The 26,596-nt window shown below is 36.0% G+C and overlaps 1 protein-coding gene, 1 long non-coding RNA gene and 1 pseudogene across 3 annotated transcripts; 2 read left to right on the top strand and 1 right to left on the bottom strand.

The window, feature by feature from the left end:
• Window positions 1-694: 694 nt before the first annotated feature.
• LOC100375598 (very long chain fatty acid elongase 6 pseudogene) lies at window positions 695-3,143 on the top strand (annotated as a pseudogene). Its single transcript, XR_013422816.2, has one exon. The product of XR_013422816.2 is annotated as a very long chain fatty acid elongase 6 pseudogene (transcript).
• A 4,827-nt stretch (window positions 3,144-7,970) lies between these two features.
• On the bottom strand, window positions 7,971-26,523 carry LOC100375742 (uncharacterized). The gene is made up of 10 exons (XM_006823940.3): window positions 26,240-26,523; window positions 20,059-20,497; window positions 19,425-19,649; window positions 18,978-19,100; window positions 18,771-18,882; window positions 17,878-17,987; window positions 17,465-17,700; window positions 16,436-16,623; window positions 12,135-12,386; window positions 7,971-11,850 (listed from the first exon to the last, which is right to left on the bottom strand). The coding sequence occupies exons 1-10, from the start codon at window positions 26,323-26,325 to the stop codon at window positions 9,407-9,409; spliced, it is 4,215 nt and encodes a 1,404-aa protein (XP_006824003.2). The 5' UTR covers window positions 26,326-26,523; the 3' UTR covers window positions 7,971-9,406.
• Window positions 12,578-14,253, top strand: LOC146740957 (uncharacterized). Its single transcript, XR_014929936.1, has 3 exons — window positions 12,578-12,791; window positions 13,509-13,775; window positions 13,904-14,253. It is a non-coding gene; the product is annotated as an uncharacterized LOC146740957 (long non-coding RNA).
• Window positions 26,524-26,596: the final 73 nt, after the last annotated feature.

The following is a 26,596-nucleotide window of genomic DNA, read 5'->3' as shown; positions in this document are numbered from 1 at the left end:
AAATGTTGTATATGAAGGAGTGCACACCTTCACAATGATGTCATTGCCGAATTGCATTGTGGGATATATGTGTACAAGGATAGACAAATTTAAGAATCTAAATCCGGTACATAACTGTATAATTGGTGTGATAATAAACTAATATAATGCTAAATTAATATCCACAATTATCGAATACAGCTAATCTAACACAACGTTAACAAAATACTAAAGTACTAATATACTGGTAATATATTTAATTCATAAAAATATGCAAATATTTACATAATACTGAATCAATAATATATGTTGTGAACGAGTTCAGATTGATAACTGACCTCATCTCATTAAGTTTTGTTATACTCTGTATTCTCTGTTTGAATCGAATGACGTTGCTAATAAAATTTAAAAGAAACCCTATTTTGAAGTTTGGCCGTTAAAATAGAAATGTTTCCCTTGACCACATCCCGCCACCCGAGCTGTCCCCAGTGTACAGCTGTCCCCAGTGTACCGTGAGAAGTACTGTACATTTTTATTATAGTATTATCAACGCTGGTTATCAATGGCACGCCCTGCGTTTGTTTGTTCTGCAGTGTTTTGACAAAGCATTTAATTTGTTGGTATGACTGTCATGACGACGTCGGACCACTTGCCGAGACTACTCATATGCAAATACAGATAATTTACATTTGAAAGCGACGCCTTTTTGAATCCGCAGCACAACGTGCAATAGTTGGACACGTCAGAACACGAGGTTGTGGTCACTCATTAACAGGTGCCGGTACACGCTGCTATCAGCACCCAGTTAATATTAGACGACCCAAACTCCGCGCCACTGACTAGCCAGTCTATACCACAGCTAAGAGACAACCGACACGTCTTTATATTTCTGTTTCGATTCTATTGCAAGAAAAAAACGTTACTTGTGAACATTACAATAGCCATGGTGACTGCAGGAGAATATGCTAATGAAGCACTACTATTAAGTAAACTCACTCATAATGGAGGTGTCTTCAGACGTCAGTACGATTTTGAGAGGAACCTCGTGGATACCCCTAGCTGGCATATCCACATGAAACATTATTGGCATTATTCAATCTATACCAGTGTAGTCTACATTATACTAATATTCAGCATTCAACGTTATATGAGAGATCGACCTAAATTTCACCTCCGTGGCCCACTTGTCGCCTGGAATCTTGTATTGGCCATCTTTAGTATGTGGGGATCTGTCCGCACCAGTCTGGATCTGTTCATCATTATCAAGGAAGATGGGTTTTATGCATCCGTGTGTGATTCCAAGTATTTCACTCCATCGGCAGGATCCGCTATTTCATTCTGGGGTGTGCTGTTCGTACTTTCCAAATATCCGGAACTGATAGACACTTTCTTCATTGTACTGCGAAAACAGAAGTTAATATTCTTACACTGGTATCACCACGCTACCGTGCTCGTGTACTGTTGCCTGTGTCACAGTGAGTATGCCGCTCCAGCGTACTGGTTTTTAACCATGAATTTCACAGTCCATGCTTTTATGTACTTGTATTATGCAATCAGGGCAACAGGATACCGCGTTCCACTTAAGGTGAATATCGTGATCACCAGCTTGCAGATTACCCAAATGGTGGTTGGTTGCGGCGTTCTCATCTACGCTTACGCGATGAAAACCAAGGGTTACGGATGCGACGTGAGCGACTTTAACCTTACCTACGGCGGTCTCATGTACCTCAGTTATTTTATTCTCTTCGCTAACTTTTTCTACCATACATACTTTGGCAAGGGTACGTATTCCATTAAACAAGCCTTGAAGAAAAGAGAATAAAGACGCTATATCTTTGGCAATCGTACATCACTTAATTATGACAATTCACTTTCTTTGCTAACCATCGTTTTTATTAGGTTAATGACATTATAATGAGAAAAAAAGTTGCTATGCGCTCCATTGACACACGCTCTCCGGCTCCCAAGCGAAGGTATACAAAGAAGAACTGATTGGAGTGGGACACGTATTTGTTTGTGAAAAACTACGTACAGCTAACAACAAGCGACCTAGTGACGGACATTATGAAGCTAAATTTCACTTGTGAACTGTTCACCGTGTTCTAGCTCCATGTCCTGATGGGTCTCGAAACAGAGTACACTACTTGTCACGGGGACCAACTCTGGTTGTATTGTTACAGATATGTTAAATATGCTAGGCTAACAATTGTAAACTGTCTTCAAAAAATGTTGTAAATAGAACATAGATAATAAAATGTCACAATTAGCTATTCACAGACGTGTTTATGGGCTTTCACATATACGTACATATATTTAGATGTCATCCCTTTATTTTGAAACAAATGCTTGCAGCGAATACCATTCATGTATTTCAGATTGTCCTATGGAATTATGTACCAGAATACAGTAAAATACTTTTATTTCCACTTAGACTTCATTTTCGCCGAAGAGATGGTACAGTGAAAATTAATTCCAGCTAATATAAAGTATTTTACAGTAACCAAGCCGTGGATTTATGGATGTAATTTTGGCGAAAACAGTTTTTGGTAGTATCAATGTGGATTCGTGTTTGGGACGTTCTATATACTTCAGTGATGTCCTACTTGTTACGTTGTTTTAGAGGGGATTTATCATCTCGTAGATACTGCAAATTATATTTTCTCAACCTTAAAAACGGCTGGAATTATGTGTGTGTTATTTAGGCAGTGCATTTTTTTGTTGATGGTATAATGGAATAATTATATTAACCCTGACGTTGGCAATATTTTACTTCCTGTTATTTTGAAATATTTGTACGTTTCTTGTACATACAGTCATACAATATGACGTAACCTATAATGTACATATTCATGTGAATGCCCTTAGAGATATCACGACTAAGCTTAACTTCCTTCCAATATTTGTCTTGATTCATCATTTTGTTCATGATAAGATATTACAATTGGCCAAATGCAGATAAAGGTCACGGAAACGTCCGATCCCTGACTGTTACGTGTGGTCGACCCTGGATACGAGTGACAAAAATGGCATGACCACACGGGCGTGACGCAATGCACACAATTGTGTCCGAATGTATCCATTGATACCATATGTTTGAAATTCTGTAACTCAGTAATTATGTATTGTATATTCAGTATTAAAATATATACATCTTCAGAAATGCACATTGTGTGATTGTCTATGTTAATATTGACTTGCATCACTCGGCTTGTTCGTGATAGCAGCTCGGGATGTCCAATGAGTAGGACGAACGTCATGATTCTCCTTTACACTCGGTTGCTTAGCAACAATTAATTCCTTGTAACATAGCTATAAGTTTACGACATTAATCGCCAGAGCAACTGCGTGGTTTATTTAGGTGATTTCACCATATAGCTACTACACGACTGTCAATCGTAAATTAAAACGGCCACGTCACAGGGGTTTACTCTCCACATAGAAAAGCTATGGGAGCTGTGTACAACATAACATGAAAATTGATTAGGATAGATAGGGGTTACTCCTATAAGAAAGCTGCCTCGGGACTTTAACCCTTGTGTAGTTAAGTTAATTTAAAAGTACATGGGACTGACAAGATAAGAGGTAAAGTGCAAATGGTAATTGATAGGCATGGATTACGCCTATAGGAAAACTATGATTTGTGGGTTGCTTATGTTTAGTTATTGTCTGACATGTACATTGCTGCATAAATATGTTATGTAATTGCGTGTGCGTCAAGACGCAGTTCTGCACTGTTTGTGCCTAAATTTATTATTACAGCGATTTATATCAGGCATTTTAGAGACTGTACGTAAATTGTCGAAGATGAACCCATTCTATTGCAAGGTTAGGTTGGTCACAATTTTGTGAGAAGAAGAGGGTCGTGTATATTTATTTTGAACTAACCACTGCCATTACTGACACTCGGTCTTACAGATAACTCATTTGCATAGTGACAACCCTGTCAACCCAGACCCTGTGCAGATGTTATTCGATCCTCTTAAATGTATTTTGTCTTCCTATAATTTTAGCGAAAACATTATACCCTGTCTCTGAAAACCTCCAGTCTTTGCATCATGCCGAAAGTATTCGAGTGTTCATTTCATGACTTCAAAAAACAGTCGGCGCTTACTGTTCTCCCGGATTTATTCGAAAATCATTTAGTTCTCTATCCTAATGTCTCTGTGAGACCATCAGTATTAGCATGTTTCAAAACAGATGATCATTTTTATCTTCTTTGCAAAGTGCGGCATTATGGACCGTATCTTATAATTTCAAACACCAGAAACTTCAGAAGAATTAACTTGGTGTTATTTGAGACTGATCAGTTTCCAAATAGTCAGCAAGACAGCATCATCAGTTCATTAAAGCGCGGTGGTCGTCGCGCAGCACGTGTTCGAATTTCATGTAAATAAACAATCTATTTTACACGCGTTGTATACGTCGCTATGAGTCCCATATCAAACAGGACGCGGCGCGACGACTGCCGCCCTTTAACATCACTGCTACTACCACTAATTCCACCATCGTTATGTTTCAGGGTTGTGTTATGAGATATGAGAATATACATCTAAGATTCTACAAATTACCTCAAACTGACACGTAATTCACATACTTGAATATTGACGCAATGCCTGAATTCAAAACATGTATACGTGTAATAATAAACGGTTACCAATTGTTAATACGTATGAAGCCAAATAGAAAGAAACTTTTATGTCAACGTTATCAATGGTGAAGTGATTTGAGTGTTCACCTCGCATAACTGCGTACTGCATACTTGTAGCCAAGCTATTCAAATCCATGTTGATATTGTAGAGGGCGCTGCATTTGGGGGAACTTCTGGCACCTGTTGTGATCTGGTCGATCAGTCACACCATTGAAGTGAAGTTACATACGTTTAAAAATATGCATTTATTAATAATGCTTTTCAAATAGATGTGAGGTAGCATGTATCCATGTTGACCATTTGACTAAAACGGCCTCAGAGTCATATACGTAACTAATGTGGCCACACAGACACAGGCATGATACATGTCGTTTTGCTTAATGTAAAATATTGTCGAGCATAGTAAGTGTGTTGTTACGAGAAAGCAAATCCACTGGCATAAGTATTAACAGGTTACACAATTCCTTTTAATTGAAACAGGTATAAAAAAACTGAGTGTTAATTATCAGGAGAGGACAGATACTATTTAGTATGATGGAATGAAAAGAATCTAATAATTAGTATACAGATTTAATCAAAAAGAAGGTAATACAAATGAGAACTGCAAATGTAAATTTAAGTAAAAGTTCTAATGGATCACAAATAGATGTATCAACAGTTCCACCCAAAGACTGAACAGCACATAATAACAATCAGTAGATGTATTTTCGACACTACATCGGTATTGGGTGTAACATCGCCACGTTGTCATTTCAGGAACCCCTCCTTATTTAGATAGGACTACCGCTGGTCTTGTTGCAACTCAAAATCACCATTCATCACTTGATTGAGTGAGTGAAGGCTTCCTCCTAACCTGTTTAGTGCAAAATCACAGCGGAATATATCACCCGACATTCATCTCTTCTCTTCAGCATGACATCCGTTTAAGTGGAATAGTGTTTCTGTCTTTTTACTTTTGTTGGCATAGCTGTAAACAGTGACAGACGATGTTCAAGCAAACTGGAAAAATGCTAGATTGATTTATTCAGATCTAGAGAAGACAGCAAGTCATCTGGTTGCACACACTGTTCCCTAAACCTGGTGTGATTATTTGAAGCGAGCCTTGATTTAGATATGACAACTCTAATGAAGGCCTCAACACATCTCTTGATATTGGATGGATGGCCCATTATTCTAGAAGTGCAGTGACCTCGTTTCATATCAAAAAAGGGTCCAGTGGCAGACGATCCCATGTAGTAATGGCGTTTTGCCTATCGAATATTTTACTTTCTTGCAGATGTACACTTGTTCTCATGCATTGCTAAAGCCATAACTATAAACACTCTGAAAAGACAAACCGGTTGACCGCAATTGTTTATATAAACGGGCAAATGTTTTGTATAGCCGACTGTCAGTGTTAAACTTCCTACTTGATAAGAGCACTCTTCCATTGTTTGACAAAAGATAACTACAATTTTTATGTTCTTAATGCATAACAGTTTAGCGCGAGGTTCACAATTTGTAATATTCATATTTCATTTACACAACTTCTAGAACATACGACGACATCACACTATTTCTGAATGGATGGTAATGTTTAGACAACTTCTTGGTTGAGCATTTGAGAAATCCAGTGATATATCTAGTTTTGTGATTAGCTAGAATTGTTAGTTTGTAGGTAGAATTTCCAGAAAGAACCACAGATAAAACAGTTATTACATGTCAGTCTCAACAGAAATGGTCCCATCTCTGATTGCGAGAGTACGTTTCAGATAGTCGGTAATAACTAAGCCACCACTAAACATGGATGAAAACAATACAGGATATTACAACAAGCTGAGATAGCCCCGTTGTTAGCAATACACATTTCAATTAAAGAACTGAAGTTATTAGAAAATAAACAATATGTTTAGTACGTAGTACCTATATGTATAGTATCAAAGCAATTGAAATTGAAAATATCACTTTTTAACAAAAAATATTCATCAAAATTAGATATCACAAAATGAACAAATCTGAGAGAGGTTTACCTGTAGTACCTATATGTATAATATAAAAGCAATCAGAGTTGCTGTTTCCAAATAGAAGTCAAAAATATCACTTTTTACCAAAAATATATCACAGAATAAACAAATCTGACCGAGGTCCACATGTAGTACCCATATACTAGTATATAATATCAAAGCAATCGTTCTTGAGGTTTACAGCAAGAAGTCGAAAATATCACTTTTTACCAAAAATATTCACCAAAATTAGAAACTTAGATATCCCCATGAAATGAACAAATCTAAGAATGGTCTGCCCAAGGTACTCCAATATCAAAGCAATAAGAATTGTAGTTTTCAAGAAGGAGTCAAAAAAGTAAACACGGACACGAACGCAGACAATCACTCATATAAGCTCTGCTTGATAAAGTCAACAGTGGAGCTAAAAATGGAACATTTGCAATTGGGGGTTGGGGTCGGAGCCAAGTACCCTAGAAGAGAAAATCAACAAGTGTCCTGACATGATTCATTCTCACAATACAAGTTGGAGCATGTGCCAAAATTAAGAAGTCAACAGAAAACATATCAGGAATTTAGAATTCTGAAATGTTATTCTGCTTAGATGGGGCATCTTGCAGTGAAGGAAGCATACAACATGGTGAATAAACTAGATCAGAATCTAATTAGTTCAGATCCCCCACCTCAATGCGAGAGCTTGGCAAATGTTTCTTATCAGTACTATGTAGAGGTGGGCATGTGGATTGCCCTATTCAGCACAAGCATACAACATAACAGATGCACTTACCATTGTAGCATAGAAGATGTATGCTATCCTTTGGTGGTGCAAGCATAAACCCCCAACACAGAGATGCTGGCAGCAATTTGTTAAATACTGACTGGTACTAACAGGCCCAATTATCATTGCACGATAAATCCAGAGACCAGCTGGGATATCAGTTCCAGAAAAAGACATAGTATAACACAGGAACTACAGTAGGAGGTCACAGTACATTTTTTTTAGCTGACACAACATGTCCAAAAAAAGTAAAACTCTCTGAAGGTGAATTGACAATGATGCTGGCAATATGTATGCTTCACAAGTCAAACAGGCAGAGATTCTTGATAATCTTGAGCAGTCGCCCCCTGAAATTATGCATTGTTGATGCACCATAGTAAGGATGCACTTACAATTTAACTTTTATTTAACCCTGTAGTGGTCAATTTGGCAACCAAATCAAAGTTAGATATTTCTGATATCAACCTTATGTTTATTATGGGGATATTGAAATAGTATGTACAAGAGTTTTTAAAACTTCAGAGGTTTATGTAGAATCAACTATATCACAACCTATCATTTGGCAAATAAACATAACAGCAAATATAGTAAATTGGCACATGTATTTATTGTTCAGCCTAAAATACTTATATACAACAGAAAATACAGGCACAAAACACACACACATGCACACAATATATGTTAGAATATTTACATTAATTTTGAGTAAATTTTGTTAGCAGGTTTGCAAGCAAAGTATGTTGGACACAGCTGACCAAATCAGGTATTAAAAAGCCAGATGTCTCAGAATCCTGTGAATTTATGTCCCTTGTGGTCAATAATATTGATTTAAACAAATGCACTTCTAAAAACTATAATGTCTGGTAGAAGTTGTCACTGATTTCACAAAAACATTGATTTTGTGTTGCCCCAACACATTTTACAATATGAATGTCAACTCTAATTCAGCTGATATATGACATCATCTGAACTGATATATAAACTAAAATTATGACTAGAGTGGTTGGAATGTTCTGTTTCTAAGTCAATAATAAATATACAATGCTGCTAATCTCACAATCACATTTGTAGGTTTGCAAAGTAAAGTGTATTGACATTCAAGACATTTTTGTTTGAACAGCTATAGAAATATCTATAACCTCTGCACAAATTCAGCACTAACTGACAATGTGGGAACAGTATATTTTGAAATTAAAAAAACATTATGGTTAATAAGCACATATAGAAATATACAAAATATACATTTTAATGAGTTTAGAAATTTCTGCATCACAAACTTAGTTGTAATAGTTGCAGAGAACAAAGTTCATTGTATATAGTATCACCACAGCAAAAATCTATTTGTATTTCTGATTAGCCCACAACCTTACAGAGTCTAACATCTAGACTTTTTCTATGAATTTTACAAATTCAATATTTAGGAATTTTGAAACAAAATGATTTAGAATCAAAGATTTCAGCCGATCATTCAGAATTCTCTTTCATATCCTGTACGCACATTGTGCATTATAGTTAAATTAATTGACCACATTGGGAACACAATATCAAAATTAAGGCCAACATGTAGAATAAACTGTGATAAACCTACAATTGAAATAGTTTCTCAGGGTCTAGCCACTCTGGATTCATATACTGATGTACAGTGTGTTGAGTGAGCGGATTTCCCCCAAATCAGAATATAGAGCTGTTAAGGGGACGGAAATATTCAAGCATACATAAAGGTATTCAAAATATAATAATTTAAATATGTAATACATTGTACATTGAACATATATATATAAAGCCTAAAGTAATATAATAAATAGCTATGTACACAGCTCTAATGTAATCACAAAATTAACTTACAATAATATTAATACAATGTACCAATTAAAATAACTATTACAGGCTTTGACCATCAATGATGATATACCACACATGTATAATATCAATCTCACTTTCATGAAGTATGTATTGAGTTGCTAATGGCAGTTATTCGTTCACTGTCCAACAAACTTTAAGTGTTGGAGAATGTTATTTTTAACAGAATGGGGAAGCAGTTGGATCAATAGTTTTGAAAACATCCTTTAATGTTGCATCAGGATCAGAAGGATCATTTGTTTCAGTTGGACTGTTAGTATTTTGTTGTAATTGTTGATTACCTGCTACAAACCTCTTCCGTGGATCTTGGTTGGTAATCGATGATTGGCTAGCCCCTCTACGATTAACAGGATTCAGACTTTGGGTACCTTGAAACTGCTGCTGGCCAGGGCTTCCTCCACCATGATCAAATTGATTTCTATTTCTTTGATTTGGAAACTGTGGTTGGCTAGGGCTTCCTTCACCACGATCAAATTGATTCTTATTTTGTGAATCTTGAAAATGTTGCTGATTAGGATTTCCAGCTGGATTTCTATTTCTAGGATCTTGGTTCAACACTTGACCTTGCTGATGTCGACTTTTCGGCCTTATCTTTGAACCTTGTGTAAATGAGCTTACCTGTGGTAGTCTGTGATAAGCACGAACAGGATGACTAATCAAAGCATTTGTCTGCAGTCCTTGACTATTGTCAGACTGATCACCAATGTCTGGAGAATTTTTTGGTGATTGTGACTCGTTTATTATTTGTGATTTAGAATCTGTCCTAAGGCGTGTGTTTGCCTCTGGAGGTTGTGTTTTACGCTCACCCTTTGGCAGTTTTGGGATTGAATAATTTGAAAGTCTTCCCCCAGGTTTTTGTGCTTTTGGATTGGGCTGCACTTGTGTGTTTTGTTGACCTGTTCTGTTACTGGGTTCTGAAATAGATCTCTGTATCCTAGGATCTTGAGTCAAGTTCACAGGAGTGTAACTAACACCTGAGCTTGCATTAGGTTCTTCTACCAAAATATTTTGTGTGGCAATTTTAGAATCCTGACTGATACTCCGTGCTAATCTTGGATCCACAGACCGTTCCCCTTGAAAGCTTCCTGTTAATGTATGGCTCCTTGGTGGTGATGCAGAATGTCTTGGGTCAAAAGGTGACTGACCCTGAGCCAATTGTGGTGGTGCAGATTGTCTTGGATCAAAAGATGTTGTTGACATAAGTGGCGGTGCTGAATTTCTTGGATCAAAAGATAATTGTGGTCTTAGTGGCGGTGTGGAATTCCTTGGACCGAAAGATGACTGGCCAACTGGAGGTGGTGCAGTATGGAATAAAGAAGAATCCGCCTTCAGTGGTGGTGCTGAATTCCTCGGATCGAAAGAGGATGTAGGCATAAGTGGCGGTCCTGAATTCCTTGGATCAAAAGATGGTCTTAGTTGTGGTGGCAAAGTCCTTGGATCAAATGATGACTGTGGCATAAGTGGTGGTGGTGCAGAATTCCTTGGATCAAAAGATGATTGTGGTCTTAGAGGTGGTGGCAAATTCCTTGGATCAAAAGATGACTGCGACCCTAAAGGTGGTGGTGCTGAAATCCTTGGATCAAAAGATGACTGCGACCCTAAAGGTGGTGGTGCTGAAATCCTTGGATCAAAAGATGACTGCGGCCTTAGAGGTGGTGGTGCTGAATTCCTTGGATCAAAAGATGATTGTGGCCCTAGGGGTGGCAGTGCTGAATTCCTTGGATCAAGAGATGACTGCGGCCCTAGTGGTGGTGGTGCTGAATTCCTTGGATCAAAAGATGACTGCGGCCCTAGTGGTGGTGGTGCTGAATTCCTTGGATCAAAAGATGACTGCGGTCCTAGTGGTGGTGGTGCTGAATTCCTTGGATCAAAAGATGATTGTGGTCCTAGTGATGGAGTTGAAGTACTTGGATTCAAAGGAAGTAGTTGGGGAATGGCAGCCTTTCTCGGGTCAGCAGGCCGATCAGATTGTCTTCTTCGCCTGGGATCACTAGGTCTTTTCGTGGGTGGTGGTTTGGGAGCATTGGCTTTAAATTTTTCAACTTCAAAACTCTCTTCAATATCCTTCCAATGCAGTAACTGTAAATCAGGATTCTGGAAATCTTTTGGCTGCTTGTGCAGTCTAGGATCTTCATGTGGAAGCCTATGGGTGTCACTGACACTGGGCATTGTCTTAGTAACAGGATCTAATGGAATTGTCTGCTGTTGGTTGGTTGGCGATTTCAATTCAGTTATTCTTACTCCATCATTGGTTGTGCTTAATTGTTCAGATTTTTCAGTTTGAACCAATGGAGGAGGTTCCTCAGTAATTTGTTTCTGTACTCTAGGGTCTGCGTGCAGTGTTCTTGTTGTTGGATCAATCTTCGGCTGAGTTGCATCTTGTCCACTACCTCTAGCACTCAGTAAAAGTTGATCTATAATATTCATTTGGGCATTAGCTTGAGCAGTAGCAGCTGTGTTCGCTTGCGACTGTGAGACTTGTTGTCTGATTGTATGAAGAACTGCTGCTAGTGGTTGGCTATTACTAGATGCCCCAGCTGGGAGAGACAAAGGCATAGCACCATCTTCATCATCACTCGAGTACCAATCATCGTCATCCCCAGCTAAAACATACAAAGATAAGATATTAAATTAGAGATTTTTAAATATCGGAGTATCCTTGAAAGAAGACATGCAGCAGATGATTTGGTGACTTTATTTCTGGATGATATAATACATAATTTTTATGGTGTCACATCATCTGTATGTATTGGTATGTAGCAAATAGCTTAGTAGAAGCAGCTCAGCATAATAAACAATAAATTAGTTCTGAATGCTCCCTGGTATGTTTTATGCATTCCTGAGTCAACTTATCATGTTACTGCGAATAATAAATATACGGTCTTACCTGCATCTTTCTCATCTTGTTTCTGTTCTTCAGATGTTGTTAACTCATCCTCCTGTTGTTTTTGTTGAATTCTCATGAACAGTTCTCTTTGTTTGGGTGCTAGAAACATTGGAACTTTAGGTGGTTGTATATTGGCTCTCCTTATTTCACCATCACTACCAACAGCAGCTACACTACTGGTAGCTGAATCACTGTCTCTGTTTTCATCTTCTATTTTTAGACCTTGCTGATTGTCACTGTCACCAACAGAATCTAAAATAAACCCAAGTAGAGCGCCATTAGTTCCACAATACTTTTCTCTGCTGAGCACTGGTAAGTACATGTCAAGTCTTTTGCCTTACAGCAATTTCTTAAAACCCTCACTGACCAGGGCCATACTATGTCATACTAAAGTGTATAAATCTAAATCTAAACCACAGTCCCTCTATCACCGGTCTCGAAACGCCTATTGTCTTAGGGGGGATTAGCAATAAACATCCAGTGAGTGCGTGTAGCGGTTGTTGGCGTCGCATAGTCACGTGACAGTATAGCGTCGCTTTCCATTTTGGACAACGTATGATCGAGGGCTCCGTATTTTATTCCTTGCTCTTAGCTGTAAAATTTCATATATTTAACAACTTTTTGTTATTACCGAAGCGAAATACCATTAGTTAACAGGTGAGTTATTATCCATTCTTTCATTTCGAATATTTCGTAGTTTTTTCGATCTTGAAAATTTGACCTCGATTTTCTGACCTCCATTTTGTCAAAAAGTTCATCGCTCAAAACATGTCGGTAGTTTTTCGGTTCCCTTTTCTCGCTTGATATGCTAGCAAAATCTTCAACTCGCATCGTTTTGGCGGGTGGAAGTGTATTTGCTTCGAGTGGGAGTGTTTATATCGTATTATTTTTTGTCGAATTCTTGAAAACTGTGTGATCTTGGTTATTCACATACGACCAAACATCTTGAGAATAGTCGATTGTTGCGATAATGGGTCGTGTTTTTTAAATCAGATATTCTTACGTTATGATCACTAAATTCACTATTTTATGTGCTGTTGAAGGTGCCATTCACGGTAAAAGATGTTCTGTGCTGCCAACATTTTTTTTGTGTCCCGAAAAATAGATTTTCTGTGTGTGTTTTTCGAAACTCGTGGTTCAACTCGACGCCATTTTAGATACAGAACTGTGCGTAAATACATCAACGAGAGTTTCTCGTTTCGGTTCCTTTTTTGAGAATAATACAAATCCGGTGTAGATAATAATACCCAATACTGGTTGTTATGAAGATTAACAAATGAGTTGTGGGGTTAAGGTATATTTGGGTATCTGCTGTTTCGTTATATTCGGTAAAATATCTTTGTTTACATTTTTATTTTATTTTTATATTGTCAGACGAGAACGTGCAGCTGTTGAAGCCATACAAGCTCTTAACAACCATGCCTCGTAAGAAGAACAGTTTTCGGAGGCCCAAGAGTTACTACAAGCAATTTGAAAAAAAAGTCCAGTGAATGTGATGACTTTTCACAATCGCATGTTACCATTGCTAATGATGCTACAATGCAACATGTAAGAATTAAATGTGGAAGTTATTATATTCTCAAAGTGCTGGAAATGCTATGTGTCTTAGTAAACAAACGGTTGATGAATTGAAAATGACTGGTGAGTTGAGTCGCACTTATTTTTATTTTATGTGAAATTGTTATTCACTGTAAAGTTTTCCAGAAATTGGTAATATGCTAGTAATTTAAAATTTATCTTACGAGTTATTTTTGTTTTGTTTTTCCCAGTGCATTCTTTTGTAGAAGTATCTAAATAACTACTAAACCATGGAGTGGATTTTATATTGAGTGAGAGGTTCCGTCAAGACCCACTACAAGCCCACTTCAGTAAGCATCGGCACAGAGGAGGAGGAGCAAATAACCACCCAACAGTTATGGCTTTTGGGTATCAAGAGAATGTCATCAGACTTCAAAAATCTTATCACATGCAGTGCATCACAGGCAATACAGGGAGACACAAGAGAAGGCCCTTACAGCATATAGTAGATGATACTCCTCCTCTTCTCTTTCCAAACAGAAGTGTTAGTATTTCTGTTTTTGAAAACAATGTAAAATAGTAAAAAAACAAGATATACTAATATATTGCTGTTTTTTGTATTTATTGTTAGATGTAAATAAGTTATAAATAAATAAATACAAATTTTAATTAATTTTGCTTTTGTGCTTTCATTGCCATTTTCTTTAAGTTGTAGGGAATGTAATCAGCAAAATATCTGAGTGCCTGCTCTTCCTCAATACTTAGTTCACTTGTGCTTGCTGCTTCAACTGTTTCAGACTGGTAGTCCATGGTGTCCCTTCGGGTTCTTGCCAACACTGCAAAGTTAAAAATGCATGTTCTGAACAGTTCATCTATATCTGTGTCACTGGGCCGAAAATCCATAAATACATTAATTATGTCATCTGTGGTTTTTCTGTCTACCCACATATTAAAAAAAGCATGCCAAACCATCTTGTGGTGTAAGGCCTTTGCAACAACAATTTGTTATACACTGCTGGGTCTGGTAAAACCTGAAACGGAAAAACTTAATTATTGCACATGGTAATTGCATTTTTTAAATTACTATATTTTTATTTTAGGATATTACAATGCTCTTCCTTCATGGATACTAGATGGCTAGTAATAATTCATATTCAGTACATTTGAGTTGAAAAAAATATTTATTAAGCTTATCTAAAAAAAATAATCAGGCCCACAAAAAAATTCTTTGAGCCTATCTTAAAAAAAATTATAATGTGGCTCTATGGAGATTAAACCTGTAATAAAAAAAATGTCTACCTGATCTGCTGTGTTCTTCACTGGACCTTCTTTTCACAGATTGTATATTGCCAGTTTGCTAGTGTTCAGGAACTGAAAACAATGTAATATAACCATGAAGTATACAGATTACCATAGATAGAAACTAAAACTTATAAATAAATATATTCATAATAAATCATTCATATTTTCATATTCGTCAAGACATCATGAGGATTTTCGGTCAACAATACTCATTCACACTTTCACAAGAGGCGACAAGTTGGTAGTGATGTCGACTTCATGTTATCGTGTCTGCCCAGTTTGATTCATACACGGCGAGTCTGCCGACCCAAATAAAAAGCAATAGGCTCTTTTTCGTATAATTATTGTACTCAAATTTATTGCCTCCTCCTTGCCCAAGATATTGTCACAGGAGCGCCGTGAAACGGAAGTACATGCAATCTCAGACTAATAATCGTTGGAGATGCAACCAGCTGCCTGATGCAACTGTGCTAAAAATATGAAAAAAAAATTCGAACAACATTTAGACCAAACATTTACTAATTCCCCTCGATCATACAGCAATAGTAACGGACATACCTTTGACGTTTGTATCATGAACATTTTTCATGTGCCCCTTGAAGCCACTTAAACTCTTGTACTGCTTGTCGCAAGTCGGGCAGACGTAGACGAAATTTCTCCGTTTAGCAGATTCGCGTACATGTACTTTCATATCGTCTGGAACATCGGCAGCATTAGAGGGGAAAAAGTCTTCCTGTCCCATCACAAAATCCCATTCGATATCTTCGTCCTCGAAGCCAACAAAATCATTTCCGTACTTCCACGACATGCTGCTCAAAAATCGACTTCCAATGTTTTGATTCTGGTTCTGAAAACTTCTGCGCAACCGCACAATTTTTTTTCGCAAAGCATGTCGGGTAAATCATTAATGGTAATGATATGCGGGTCAACTTGAAGATGACCCCTGACAAGTTGCATCAACTGCAGATTACGTATAGGTGTCAATGGTTTATTTACCCGCTACGCGCAATAGGACAATAGGACAGCGGCCGTTTCGAGACCGGTGATAGAGGGACTGTGTCTAAACATGGTTTCAGAATTTCACTAAAACAAAACGGCCATTTTGAATCCAATCCAAAGGAACATGCAAGTTCCATAATGACATACATGACTGGGTATCCAGTCGCAGTATCACAAAAATGACTTTGATGATCATTTTTTAGCACAGAAATAGCCGTTATTCAGCCATCTGGAATCAGATCCCAAACTGAATGAACGTGTGCAAGTAATCTTAGTATGTATGATATATGTGTGAACTTTGAATGTAATCAGTTCAAGCATGTCAAAGATACAGGTGGAAATATACACACAGGGGTAAAATCACAAGTCCATGTTTTCGGACTTTGTTCAAACAGGAGCCAATAATTCTAGTGTAAGCTTACAATGAAAATTTTGGAAGCCAACCTGAGAATTTATACATGTGCCATAGACAAAATACTAACCTGGTTGACTAGGGTAAAAGTTGTCATAGAATGTAGAAGGTGTTTTCATAGGACTGGTTGTTGTCATTCCTCGCACCAGTAAAGCAGACTGTGAAGGAGGTTGATCGTCTTCCATCATTCTTTGACTATCAGATTCGGAAACACTCCCTTCCACTTCAGGTGATTCTTCTGCGTTGTAAAACTGAAACCTGATATATATATAAACCATAAACAACTCAACTCAATAATCTATGTGGATATTTGGCAGAATCAACATTTGAGACCACAACATTTATGTCATCTTTGCACTTACTTTGAACAAAATCTGTAAGGCATGTTTGAGAAATGATAAAAACATAAATATAATATCGAACAGCCACATTGAATTAAACAACAAAACAAACCATGAATGACGTCAATACCAAGTTTGAATGAATACATCCAGGCATGGAAAACGAATTATGATGTGTTAAAATGTGGAACAAATATAGCATCCAGTCAATCAAATTAGTCTAAGTTGACAATAATATAGCTGTATACACACATTTGCATCACATAGTCACTGTGAATTATCAAGTTTAAGAAATATAATTATAAAATTTAAACATGAGCGGTCTGGGCATGTCAGAAATATAGCTGGAAAACAGCATTAACCTTTTCACAACCAGTTCCCTCTTTTCATCACAAATTCACAAAATAGTCCTGTTATACTCTCAGAAGAAGTAAAAACTTTTTGTCTGTTGGCTCCAAACTTGGGGTTCATTTCCAGAAATATTGAAGAATACAAGAAATAAGTGCAGATAAATTTTAGCAAGGAAGACTGGTGGTGAAAAGGTTAAAACAATATGCCCGGTCCCCTATCTCAGACTGCATTTGAACAGAGACAGATTAACAATTAAGAACAAACAATCATGTCACAATACCCTCTTCTCTTGAACTCGTATGAATTGGTAAAACCTGAAGCAGAGATGTTGAGCTTATTGAATAAAATATTTCCAATATTACATGTCCCAAATCTGTATCTGAGCTGAAATACTGAACAGTCCTTACTTTTGAGTCTCTTTTGCTAATATTTTCTGCCCTTGATGACCTGTAGGAGCAACATGTATATCAAATAATGATGGAATACTAGTATTAGCTGTCTGTCCTCCTGGTGTACCTGGAGTGGGCAATAGAGTGCGCCGTGGTTGATCCTGTGCACCTTGTGGCATTTCCTCAAACTCTTCATTATAGGGCATTTGTAGATCGTTTTTATCAAACCTCTTTTCTCGTCCGTGATTCAAAACCTGGAAACAAAAGACTCCGGAGTTAGGAGTTTAAAACACTTTAATTCGTCTTCTTGTCCATTACTGACCCGTCCTCTTGAAAAAAGTCCTTCTAAACAAGATTTTGAACTTTGCTTTGCAAGATGATCAACTATACACCAAAGTTCATGATTTCTTAAACTTTAAGAACTACCTTACCTTTTCCAGTAATGGCCTTGTCTCATCGGTTAACGGATCGTGTGAAAATTTACAGTTTTCACCTTGATAACATTCTGCCCCCGTATGGAAAAACTTGCATGGATAATTAGGTGAGAAAAGTTAAAGTATTAACTGAGAAGAGATTTACCAATCACAACCTTAACAAGTCATTGTAAAAGTATTTGAATGATAGTCACCATTCAGGCGTGTAAAATGAGATCACAATACAAAACAAATGCAAGCTTAGAATAAATGTGTGCTAAGGGTATTGGAGGCAAAGAACTTAAAAGATGGTGGTCGACACGACATGGTAATCATAGCAATGTACACAAGTAAATATATTTTAAAATACATGAAATTCAAACATGTGCTACATAACAACCACCATCCTTTAAAATTAACTAAAAATGTAAGTCTGTTGACTAAGATAGCTCTGCTTATTATGATGTAAAAGCAATCTGACCCGTTTATAAATACTAACAGAAAACACTACAAAGATAATATTAAAACAACATTTGAATGTATATCTGTAGTTTATCATAGAACACCTATGCATCAACTTTCACTTAAATCATTCAAGTGATATCAGTGACGAAGAATAAAATTTGCTATTAATTATGCAAATTAGATGTTTAATACACATGAATTTCAACCCAAAACTAATCAGATACTCGTGGTGATCTTAAACAAATTGGTTTAAGGTTAATCCCAGTCTTCCTTCCATGAAGACAGTAAGTCACAAATTGGGCACAATTCAAGTGTTAATGCTCTAAGACTATTGTGCCAGCATGTAGATGGGCAAAGTGTCATACATGTATACCTCATGTGGATTTAGTACGTATGTCTATGGTGTTAACAAATCTTACATTCATTTAACATATTGAAAAGGATATCATGCAGAAACAAACACTGATCGCCCTTCACACAGTTACTGTTTAAATAAAATTTACATAATTCATTTTTCTTGTTTTGTGCTCCAGCATGGGAGAATGGACAGTGTTCACCCTGTTAAAAAAAACAAAGAATATGTTAAATGCAAACACTAACAAATTTATATATAGGAAAAAGTTAAACAAGAAATCATGATGGGCGTATCTTACCTTGGAACACTTTCCATCCATGTAAAACTTGCATGGAACTTTACTTCTTGGTAGTTGTCCAATTCCACCACGACCTCTACCTCTACCACGCCCATGGAACCCCCTACCCCTTCCTCTGATGAACTGAAAACAAAAGGTTTGGTTGTTTACTGAACATTATTTGAGCCACCATGATGATTTTCGCTATTTATTTCATATACTAATTTAATATCAGTTTGTTTGTTTTTTTGCTCTAGCCGTATTTACACAAAGCTATTTAAATGTAACAAGACGCAACAAGAGCTGGGAATTTTTTCTGTCAAGACCTTTCGCCAATTTGGTTTCAAATTAACAAAAAAGTTATAGAAAAATACATTATGATGAGAAAAACAATGGCATTAAAAGTGTATATTACTGCAGCATATGTCATTTGTACATAAATGTGTAATAAGTAACGATATGACCTACATGTCTTGGACTATGGTGTTCACCATCATGCTCCATTTCTCCATTATTAGAGTTGTTCTCCCAATCATTGTTATATTGTGCTCCAGGTGGAACAGCGTAATTAGATTGATGATACATATTGTAGCCACCATGCGAGTAAGATCTATCAAAGGGTCTGTCATAAGGGTCGCTTTCATCAAATGAATCACTATAGTCTGAATATGAAGGACTTCTTGATGGTGGAGACTGTTGACAAATGATACATAATAATTAATTAGATGAGAGTTAACAAATTTCAACAATGTCACAGTTCAGATCAGATCAGATCCAACTGGGTACATTTGCATATCGCACTTTCTAGGATATATGGTTCTCTATTGTTTTATTAGTTATTTCCCTACTTAAAATGAAATCAACAAGTCCAGGGAACATACATTTAATGTTTAACTATCAGATGGTTTTCATATAATATTATGATTGCTGAACACAATACAGTAACAGCGCCATCTGGAGCTTAAATTGAAGTATTTTTCCCACCAAATCTATGCAATTACACGTCAATAATCAAATTTGTACTACTGATGAATTTGGTTCCAGAAAGGTGGAAATGCATGTTTACAACTCAAATAGATGCTGGTTTTTAATGCCACAGTACCTCACTCCGATGCCGCCTCCTCTTCTTTCGCTTCCTTCTAGCATCTCTTTCTTTTTCCTTTTCTCGTCTTCGCTTTTTCTTTTTTCTCCTATGCCTTTCTTCTTTCTCTTTTAGTCTTGCTCTTCTTTCCTTATCTTCCAAGTCTTCCTCGTCATCCGTATCTTCATCGTTTCCTTTGATGACTTCATTTTCCTCCATGTCTTCTTTTTCATCGAATACTTTTGCTTTCTCCTCCGCCATTGGTTCTCCCTCGCATACTTTCTCTTCTTCCTGTTCCTGCCCAGTTTCATCTCCATTCACCTCCTCTTTTTCCCCGCCAGAATCTTCAAGTTCACCATCCTCAAGTTCACCTTCTTCTTTATCCTCTTCATCATCCCCATCATTTTCTTCTCCGTCTTCAACTTCTGTACTTGTTAGTTCTCCAGCTACAGCCTCATGCCTGTAAATCAGTAAAACAAAGATTATCACGCGTGTTCACAATAACCTTCTAACCACCAGTTCTCTCTTTTCATCACAAATTTACAAAATAGTCCCGGAGGTGAAAAGGTTAAAAACAAAAACATGACCACAGCCCTAAATTAGTCTACTGTCGATAGATGAGCACATACTTGGATAAACATTGGAAAGAAGACTGTTAGTGCCTGGTACCAAATCATTTTGAATAATAAAATTGTCAGTAACCACATTTTCCACGGATATTAAAATTTATTTATTATGTACGTATATATTTTGCATATACCAAATTTGAACAAATTTCACCATGTACGTCTGTGATCTTTTGCAAAAATATAAAAATAAAATATTTCAAACCATGATACGTGTGCACATTGATGTGTAAACTTAAATTGTCTAGGCATGCTGAAACATGGCTCGGAAACATCAATAAAGCAACTAGTTATATTGAACTATATTGAATCATATTTGTATGACAAAATATAGTGAATCAAGATCTCAATCTGTAGTTTGAATATAAACCATACATCCACATATACATGCAGCTGATTTGTCAATAGTCTGCCATCAGAAAATGAAATAATGCCTTTGCTTATCTCTTGATGTTTTATGTACGTGTAAAGTTTGAATGGCAGAGACACGACTGCAAAACAAAATGCATGTTCCAAACACATCAAAAGTTACATATTAGCAAAAATTAATAATAATTTCAAATTTGATGTCAACTATCTAACTACATACAGCAGACAATAACTGCAAATACCAGAGCTCTGAGACAATTCCGTGTCAACAAGCACACATGGCGGAAAATGCAATAAGATAAGCTGCGAATGAGATTTTGATAGATTCAGATTTAGATGGATTAACAATCCAGTCGCTTCTGTTTGGTAGCATCTGTTTCCAATAACAAATATAATTGTTTTTCAAGTTTTTACAAAATAGCTTGCATTCCAGTTTTTTTATTAGTTTTTAAATCAGTGTCATATTTATCATTTCATTTCAAATTAAAAAAGCCTACAAAATAATTTTCCTCATCATATACTAACATTTCAATCATGTTTGTTGTCTATTAGAGTAATTGTGATTAGGAGACCTTTTTCTCAGATTTTTATTTACATCAAAACATCTCCTGTATCACTACTATTTGAACATTGAGAGAATAGCCTATATGCTATAAACTGACGTTGCACATTAAATCACTTGCTAGTCAAAAAAGATGGCCATGGGGTTGTGTCCAGATCTCCATAGCGGTCATCTATTAAAATCCAATTTTGTTAAGTGAACTTCAAAGATTAGGGTACAAGACAACTTACTGGGTGCCCTGGGCAAAATGCCAAATATGTTGATATCTTGAGAGGCTAAGCCGCTCTAACAGCCTCCGATTATAATAATAGTGTGTATTGTGTGTCATAATTTTTTTACGGTCTCCATCAAGTGACCGATTTCAAGGAAATGGCGACTACTTGAACCTTAGTTTTCACATTGCATTCTATGTAATAATAACCTTGTGTAGGATCAGCATACCAAAGTCTTTGTGAATTTACTTTAATGGCAGTTATAAATGTTTGTCACTGGTTTTTGTTTACTCGTTTGTCAAAATGAAATGTTTACATGCATAGTTACATTTCATAGTGCTATAAGTGTCATCATTTGAAATATACACTATCTATTTGAAGTTTTTTATTCTAATGAACCAAGTGTAGACTGAATAAAATATGATGTACAAATGTAAACCTGGATTACAACACTATAAGAAAAATCTCTACCAGTTGTGTATCTTATTAGCAACATTTGATGAAGCTTTGTACATTGATGATTAACAGAATTATTGGTGAATGACAGCGTTACTAATCATGATTGATGCACCTGCCAGTGTTATGTAGACCCCAATGACGTACTTCACATACGAGTAGCTAGTCATGCTGTGAGAGGGTGGGTAGTTCTTAATTTTTGAAAAATGTTTAATCGGTACTGCCCATCTTTAACTTAACTTTGCATACTGTGAACACACCTTTGTCAAAACGTGTTCAAACAAATCACTAATGTTATTTAAAGCCCATTAACCCTTTAAACCAGCAGAATGTTCTTTACATTTATTCAAAAAAGCTGATCACGGTATGTGGGTGAATGCAAAATTTAAATTTAACACAAATTCTTGTAAAAAAAATGTACAAAACCTTGCACTAAATGTTATGTCATTTAAAGGGTTAACAGCACAGGCTTAAACATAGTGTACTAGTTAGTGACAATTCTATTACTATTGTGTAGAGAAATGCTACCAGTACATTTCCATTTTTACATTAGCTTCTCTTACATGTAAACATGTGCTACAGAAATCCACAGAGTTTTCAGTAGACATACACACTACAAGTTACAATCCCAGAAATAATGACTGGATAAACAAGTTATGACAAGAAACCAATTACCAATTTTACCAACTTAATGAGCCAATGTCTTCACTAGGTTGTCAGCTTGGTACATTTCTATTTTCTACTTTAGCTTCAAACAATACAAGCTACACAAACCCAAATCAATAGTATTTGACCAGATGTAGATGAAGCAAATTACTACAATTAGGAATTTTAACAAGCTATGACAAGATAGTTTAACCAATTTCAACACACCAATGATTTTTTTTTTGAATGTGGACGTGGAGTATTTATTCAAATAAAATTGCAATGAATATATTTTCACTGGATTAACAACTTGATTTTCGTGGTTTAAATTATATAGTGTTCAAATGCAATTGTATACAAAGCTAGTTGGAATTACAATTCTAAGGTCTAGGATTGTCATTGAGATTCTAAGCAGTGGATAGGTGTCAATTGAATTATTAATTTCAAATTTTCAAAGTAGTCAATAAAAAAAGGTTGAAGTAGCCGGGCAATTAAGCAGGTTACCTGTTTCTAACAATACCTTGAACAGGTACAAATGTATTTTTGTACTGCAGTAAGTTAAGTTACTCAATTTCAAGACAAAAACTTTGATAATGCACCATACTGATTGACATTATTATTTATTTATTGATATTTGACTATTTAGTAAGGCCACCAAGATATTCAGGTGGGGCATCAAGGTAATGTTCTTTGTGAATTTTGTCCATTTCATAAGCTTCACTATTTTAGACTCCCAAATTTAATGCGAATACATTTACTAATTATCTTACATCCTGGTTATCTGACCACCAATCCGATTACCTTCCATAATTCTTAGCAGTAGGGAGACTCAAAAACACATTGCCCTGAACCAATTCCCTTTTATGACAAGGTATTCCACCTAGTTAGTAGGGACCATTTAAAAGTAGAGCCATGCTTCAATTATTATGTAAATAGAAATCATTCTAATTAGAAAGGCATATACAAATATTTATTAGTCATCTAGCAAAGGTATAGTTGGGAAGGGGAGTGCTCAAGTTATAATAAATTTGCCCAATGTTTTATTAAAAAATAGGTTTTTGTAAATTGTTTACAATGTAGTGATATTTTAAGAAGAAAAAGTGAATACTTTCCATGGAAGTTTTTTTATTTTTTTATTTTGTAGGCAGAGATAATGCTATATTAATAGTTTAAGTATAGGTTATAGAATAACTAGTGACTTGTACACAGTTTTAGGTCATCTGTATTGTTTAATACTGTATTATAGAGATAAGAGTAGCCATAAATAAAAATATGATATATATATATAGAGAGAGCGGTAATTTGAGTAAATGCTTAGGGATCATGATTGTATTGAGAATCATAAATAAAGTCAATTTCCTCTACATTTTTGTATTTGTATTCCCAACTTTGCTGCTATTATCTGGAAATGCATGCAAACAGCATATATTGGGCTGAGTTCAGGAGTATATAACATTATGCCAAAACAAAATCCTATAAATAACAGCTGTTAATAAATAACATGTGATCTGAAACCCTGTGGTAAGACAGGGTGTGGCTTTTCGAGTAACACTTCCTGTACAAAGGTCAGTGTTCTATAACCTTTAACCTCTCATTTTTACTTCCTGTCAATGACAGTTTATAGGCACTGTGTCATTAAAAATGGATCAGGGATGAATAAATAGAGGTTACTTCAGCGTTTCAGTTCAAATTCTTTTCAGATACAAAATGTGCAACAATACGCATGTACTGCATTAAGCTTAATTACTGGCATTTATTATCTGGTTTTATTTTCTTATTTCACCAATAACTAAATGCACTATAGTAAAACCCAGTGAATATGCAAAATTGACCATAGAATTTATTGTTTCCTTCACAAACCAGTGAAATAGTTCTCTTACTAAGGTACCCATGTGTAATAGTACAACAATCATCTTCCATCCAGGCAACCACCAACTGTCAAATTCTACTAAGATTCATTTTAAATTTTTTTTAACAACCCTTGTATTGTATTACCTTTCCTAGAATAAACTAATATATTTCCAAATTTGTAAAAACACTTCAAGTTCTGTAATTAATAGGAAGTTACATCCATATGATCCAAAATTAATACAGAAATTATAGAAAAATTCATAAAAACTGAGCACAAATGTATCAAAATTTTGGAGGAAAAACTTTCAACATAAAAAGTTGATATTGTATGCTTGGAAGTCCTGGCGAAAACAGGATCCTGAGAAAAAAAATTATCAAATCACAGGCAAGCACTACTTTTTTATTATTTCCAGAAATATGTTCAAAGAACATTATTCATAAATTTCAAAATTCAAATAATTTAGTACGACTCAAGATAGTCTGGTTAAATCATCAGTGGGCACCATAACTACAACCAGACTGATTTTCATAATATTTCTAATCTAAGTGAATCAATCAGCTGTCAGCAGAGACTGGATAATAAAACACCATTTAGGAAACAGCACTTCAAAGAAATTAGTAACTAACAAACAAACACACATGACAGAACACAACTGGCAAGGACACATGGAAAGTGACAAACCGATTGGTACACCTGCCACAACACAATATGCAAATTAGATGAGCACCTGTACTGCCAATGGTAGGATCACTGAAGGATTACAACATGGAACACCTGTTATACAATCAGAACAGTAACTTTTCTAAGAACAGTGGCTTAAGACAATGCATTTCTGTTTCAGCCATTTTCTGCCAACAATAATGAACAAAAAAATATTTTTCATTTTTACACCTTGTATGTATATATGAATACCAATACATTTTTTTTAATTATTTTTTTGAAATTTGTATGTCGCCAAATTGCTATTTTTTATGGCTAGTTGGTTTGATATTCCGAGTTTCAATCAACCGGAAAAATGAATGGTGATGAAGTCCTTTTAATAATGGGCATTTCAACAAAAAAAATGCAACTGATAGATAATACAGCATAAGTACTAATACAGTATCCTGTAAATCCTAAGTATAGACTGGTAAGAATAAACTGAGAAGTTAGTGGAAAAATATGTTAATCGGAAACTACAAGCAGTTGTTATGACAACATACTTAAAAGTGAATGCATGCAGAAAGAAATGTATAAGCCAGATTTGTACCTATGACAATGTTGGCACCTTTGCCAACGCTGATATTTTGAAGCAGAAGCCCAACCAGCTGTTTCGCTCATTAGCATAAATTATGTTCTACCTGATTAACATAATTTATGCAGCCTTACCAGCAAATGACCCTTTTCGGGGAAAATCCCCGCCCGTTTACCTATCTGAAGACAAAAATCCATCGAAAAACAGAAAAATATCGTGAATTGAATCCACAAAGCGTTACTTGACCTTTCTTTCTCGCCCTGTTCTGTTTCTTTGTTTACATCACCGTTCACTAGGGGTGGGGGATTTTCAAACAGGCTTTCAAGAGCCATTTCGCCTAGTTAAAAGTTCTGACCGCATATACAAACGGTACTGGTGTGTTCTAGAGATCGTTAGGTGTATACTCGTAGTATTTATGCTGCTTTGTTGCTCCTTTTCACGCGAAGAAATCTGCAATTTCCCACGCAGTATTTGCACATACTTCCCCCTTGGTATCAAATATGGCGACTACAATGCAAGTTGTGAAAACGAAAAAAATCACTGCGCTTGCGTACTCGTGACGTCACGGCAACGGTGGCTCATAGTTACAAATCAGATAGAAAA

The sequence above is a fragment of the Saccoglossus kowalevskii genome, chromosome 7 (genome assembly GCF_978046115.1).
Source record: "Saccoglossus kowalevskii chromosome 7, keSacKowa6.1, whole genome shotgun sequence".
NCBI classification, from domain to species: domain Eukaryota; kingdom Metazoa; phylum Hemichordata; class Enteropneusta; family Harrimaniidae; genus Saccoglossus; species Saccoglossus kowalevskii.
This window is presented reverse-complemented; position numbering and strand designations above follow the sequence as displayed.

Excerpts from the sequence above, each read along its gene's own strand:
- LOC100375742 (XM_006823940.3), bottom strand. The coding sequence starts at position 26,325 with ATGGCTCTTGAAAGCCTGTTTGAAAATCCCCCACCCCTAGTGAACGGT. Across the intron at positions 19,101-19,424 it reads AACACCATAGTCCAAGACAT|TTCATCAGAGGAAGGGGTAG; the intron begins GTAGGTCATATC and ends TTTTGTTTTCAG. Across the intron at positions 17,701-17,877 it reads CAAGGCCATTACTGGAAAAG|GTTTTGAATCACGGACGAGA; the intron begins GTAAGGTAGTTC and ends TTTTGTTTCCAG.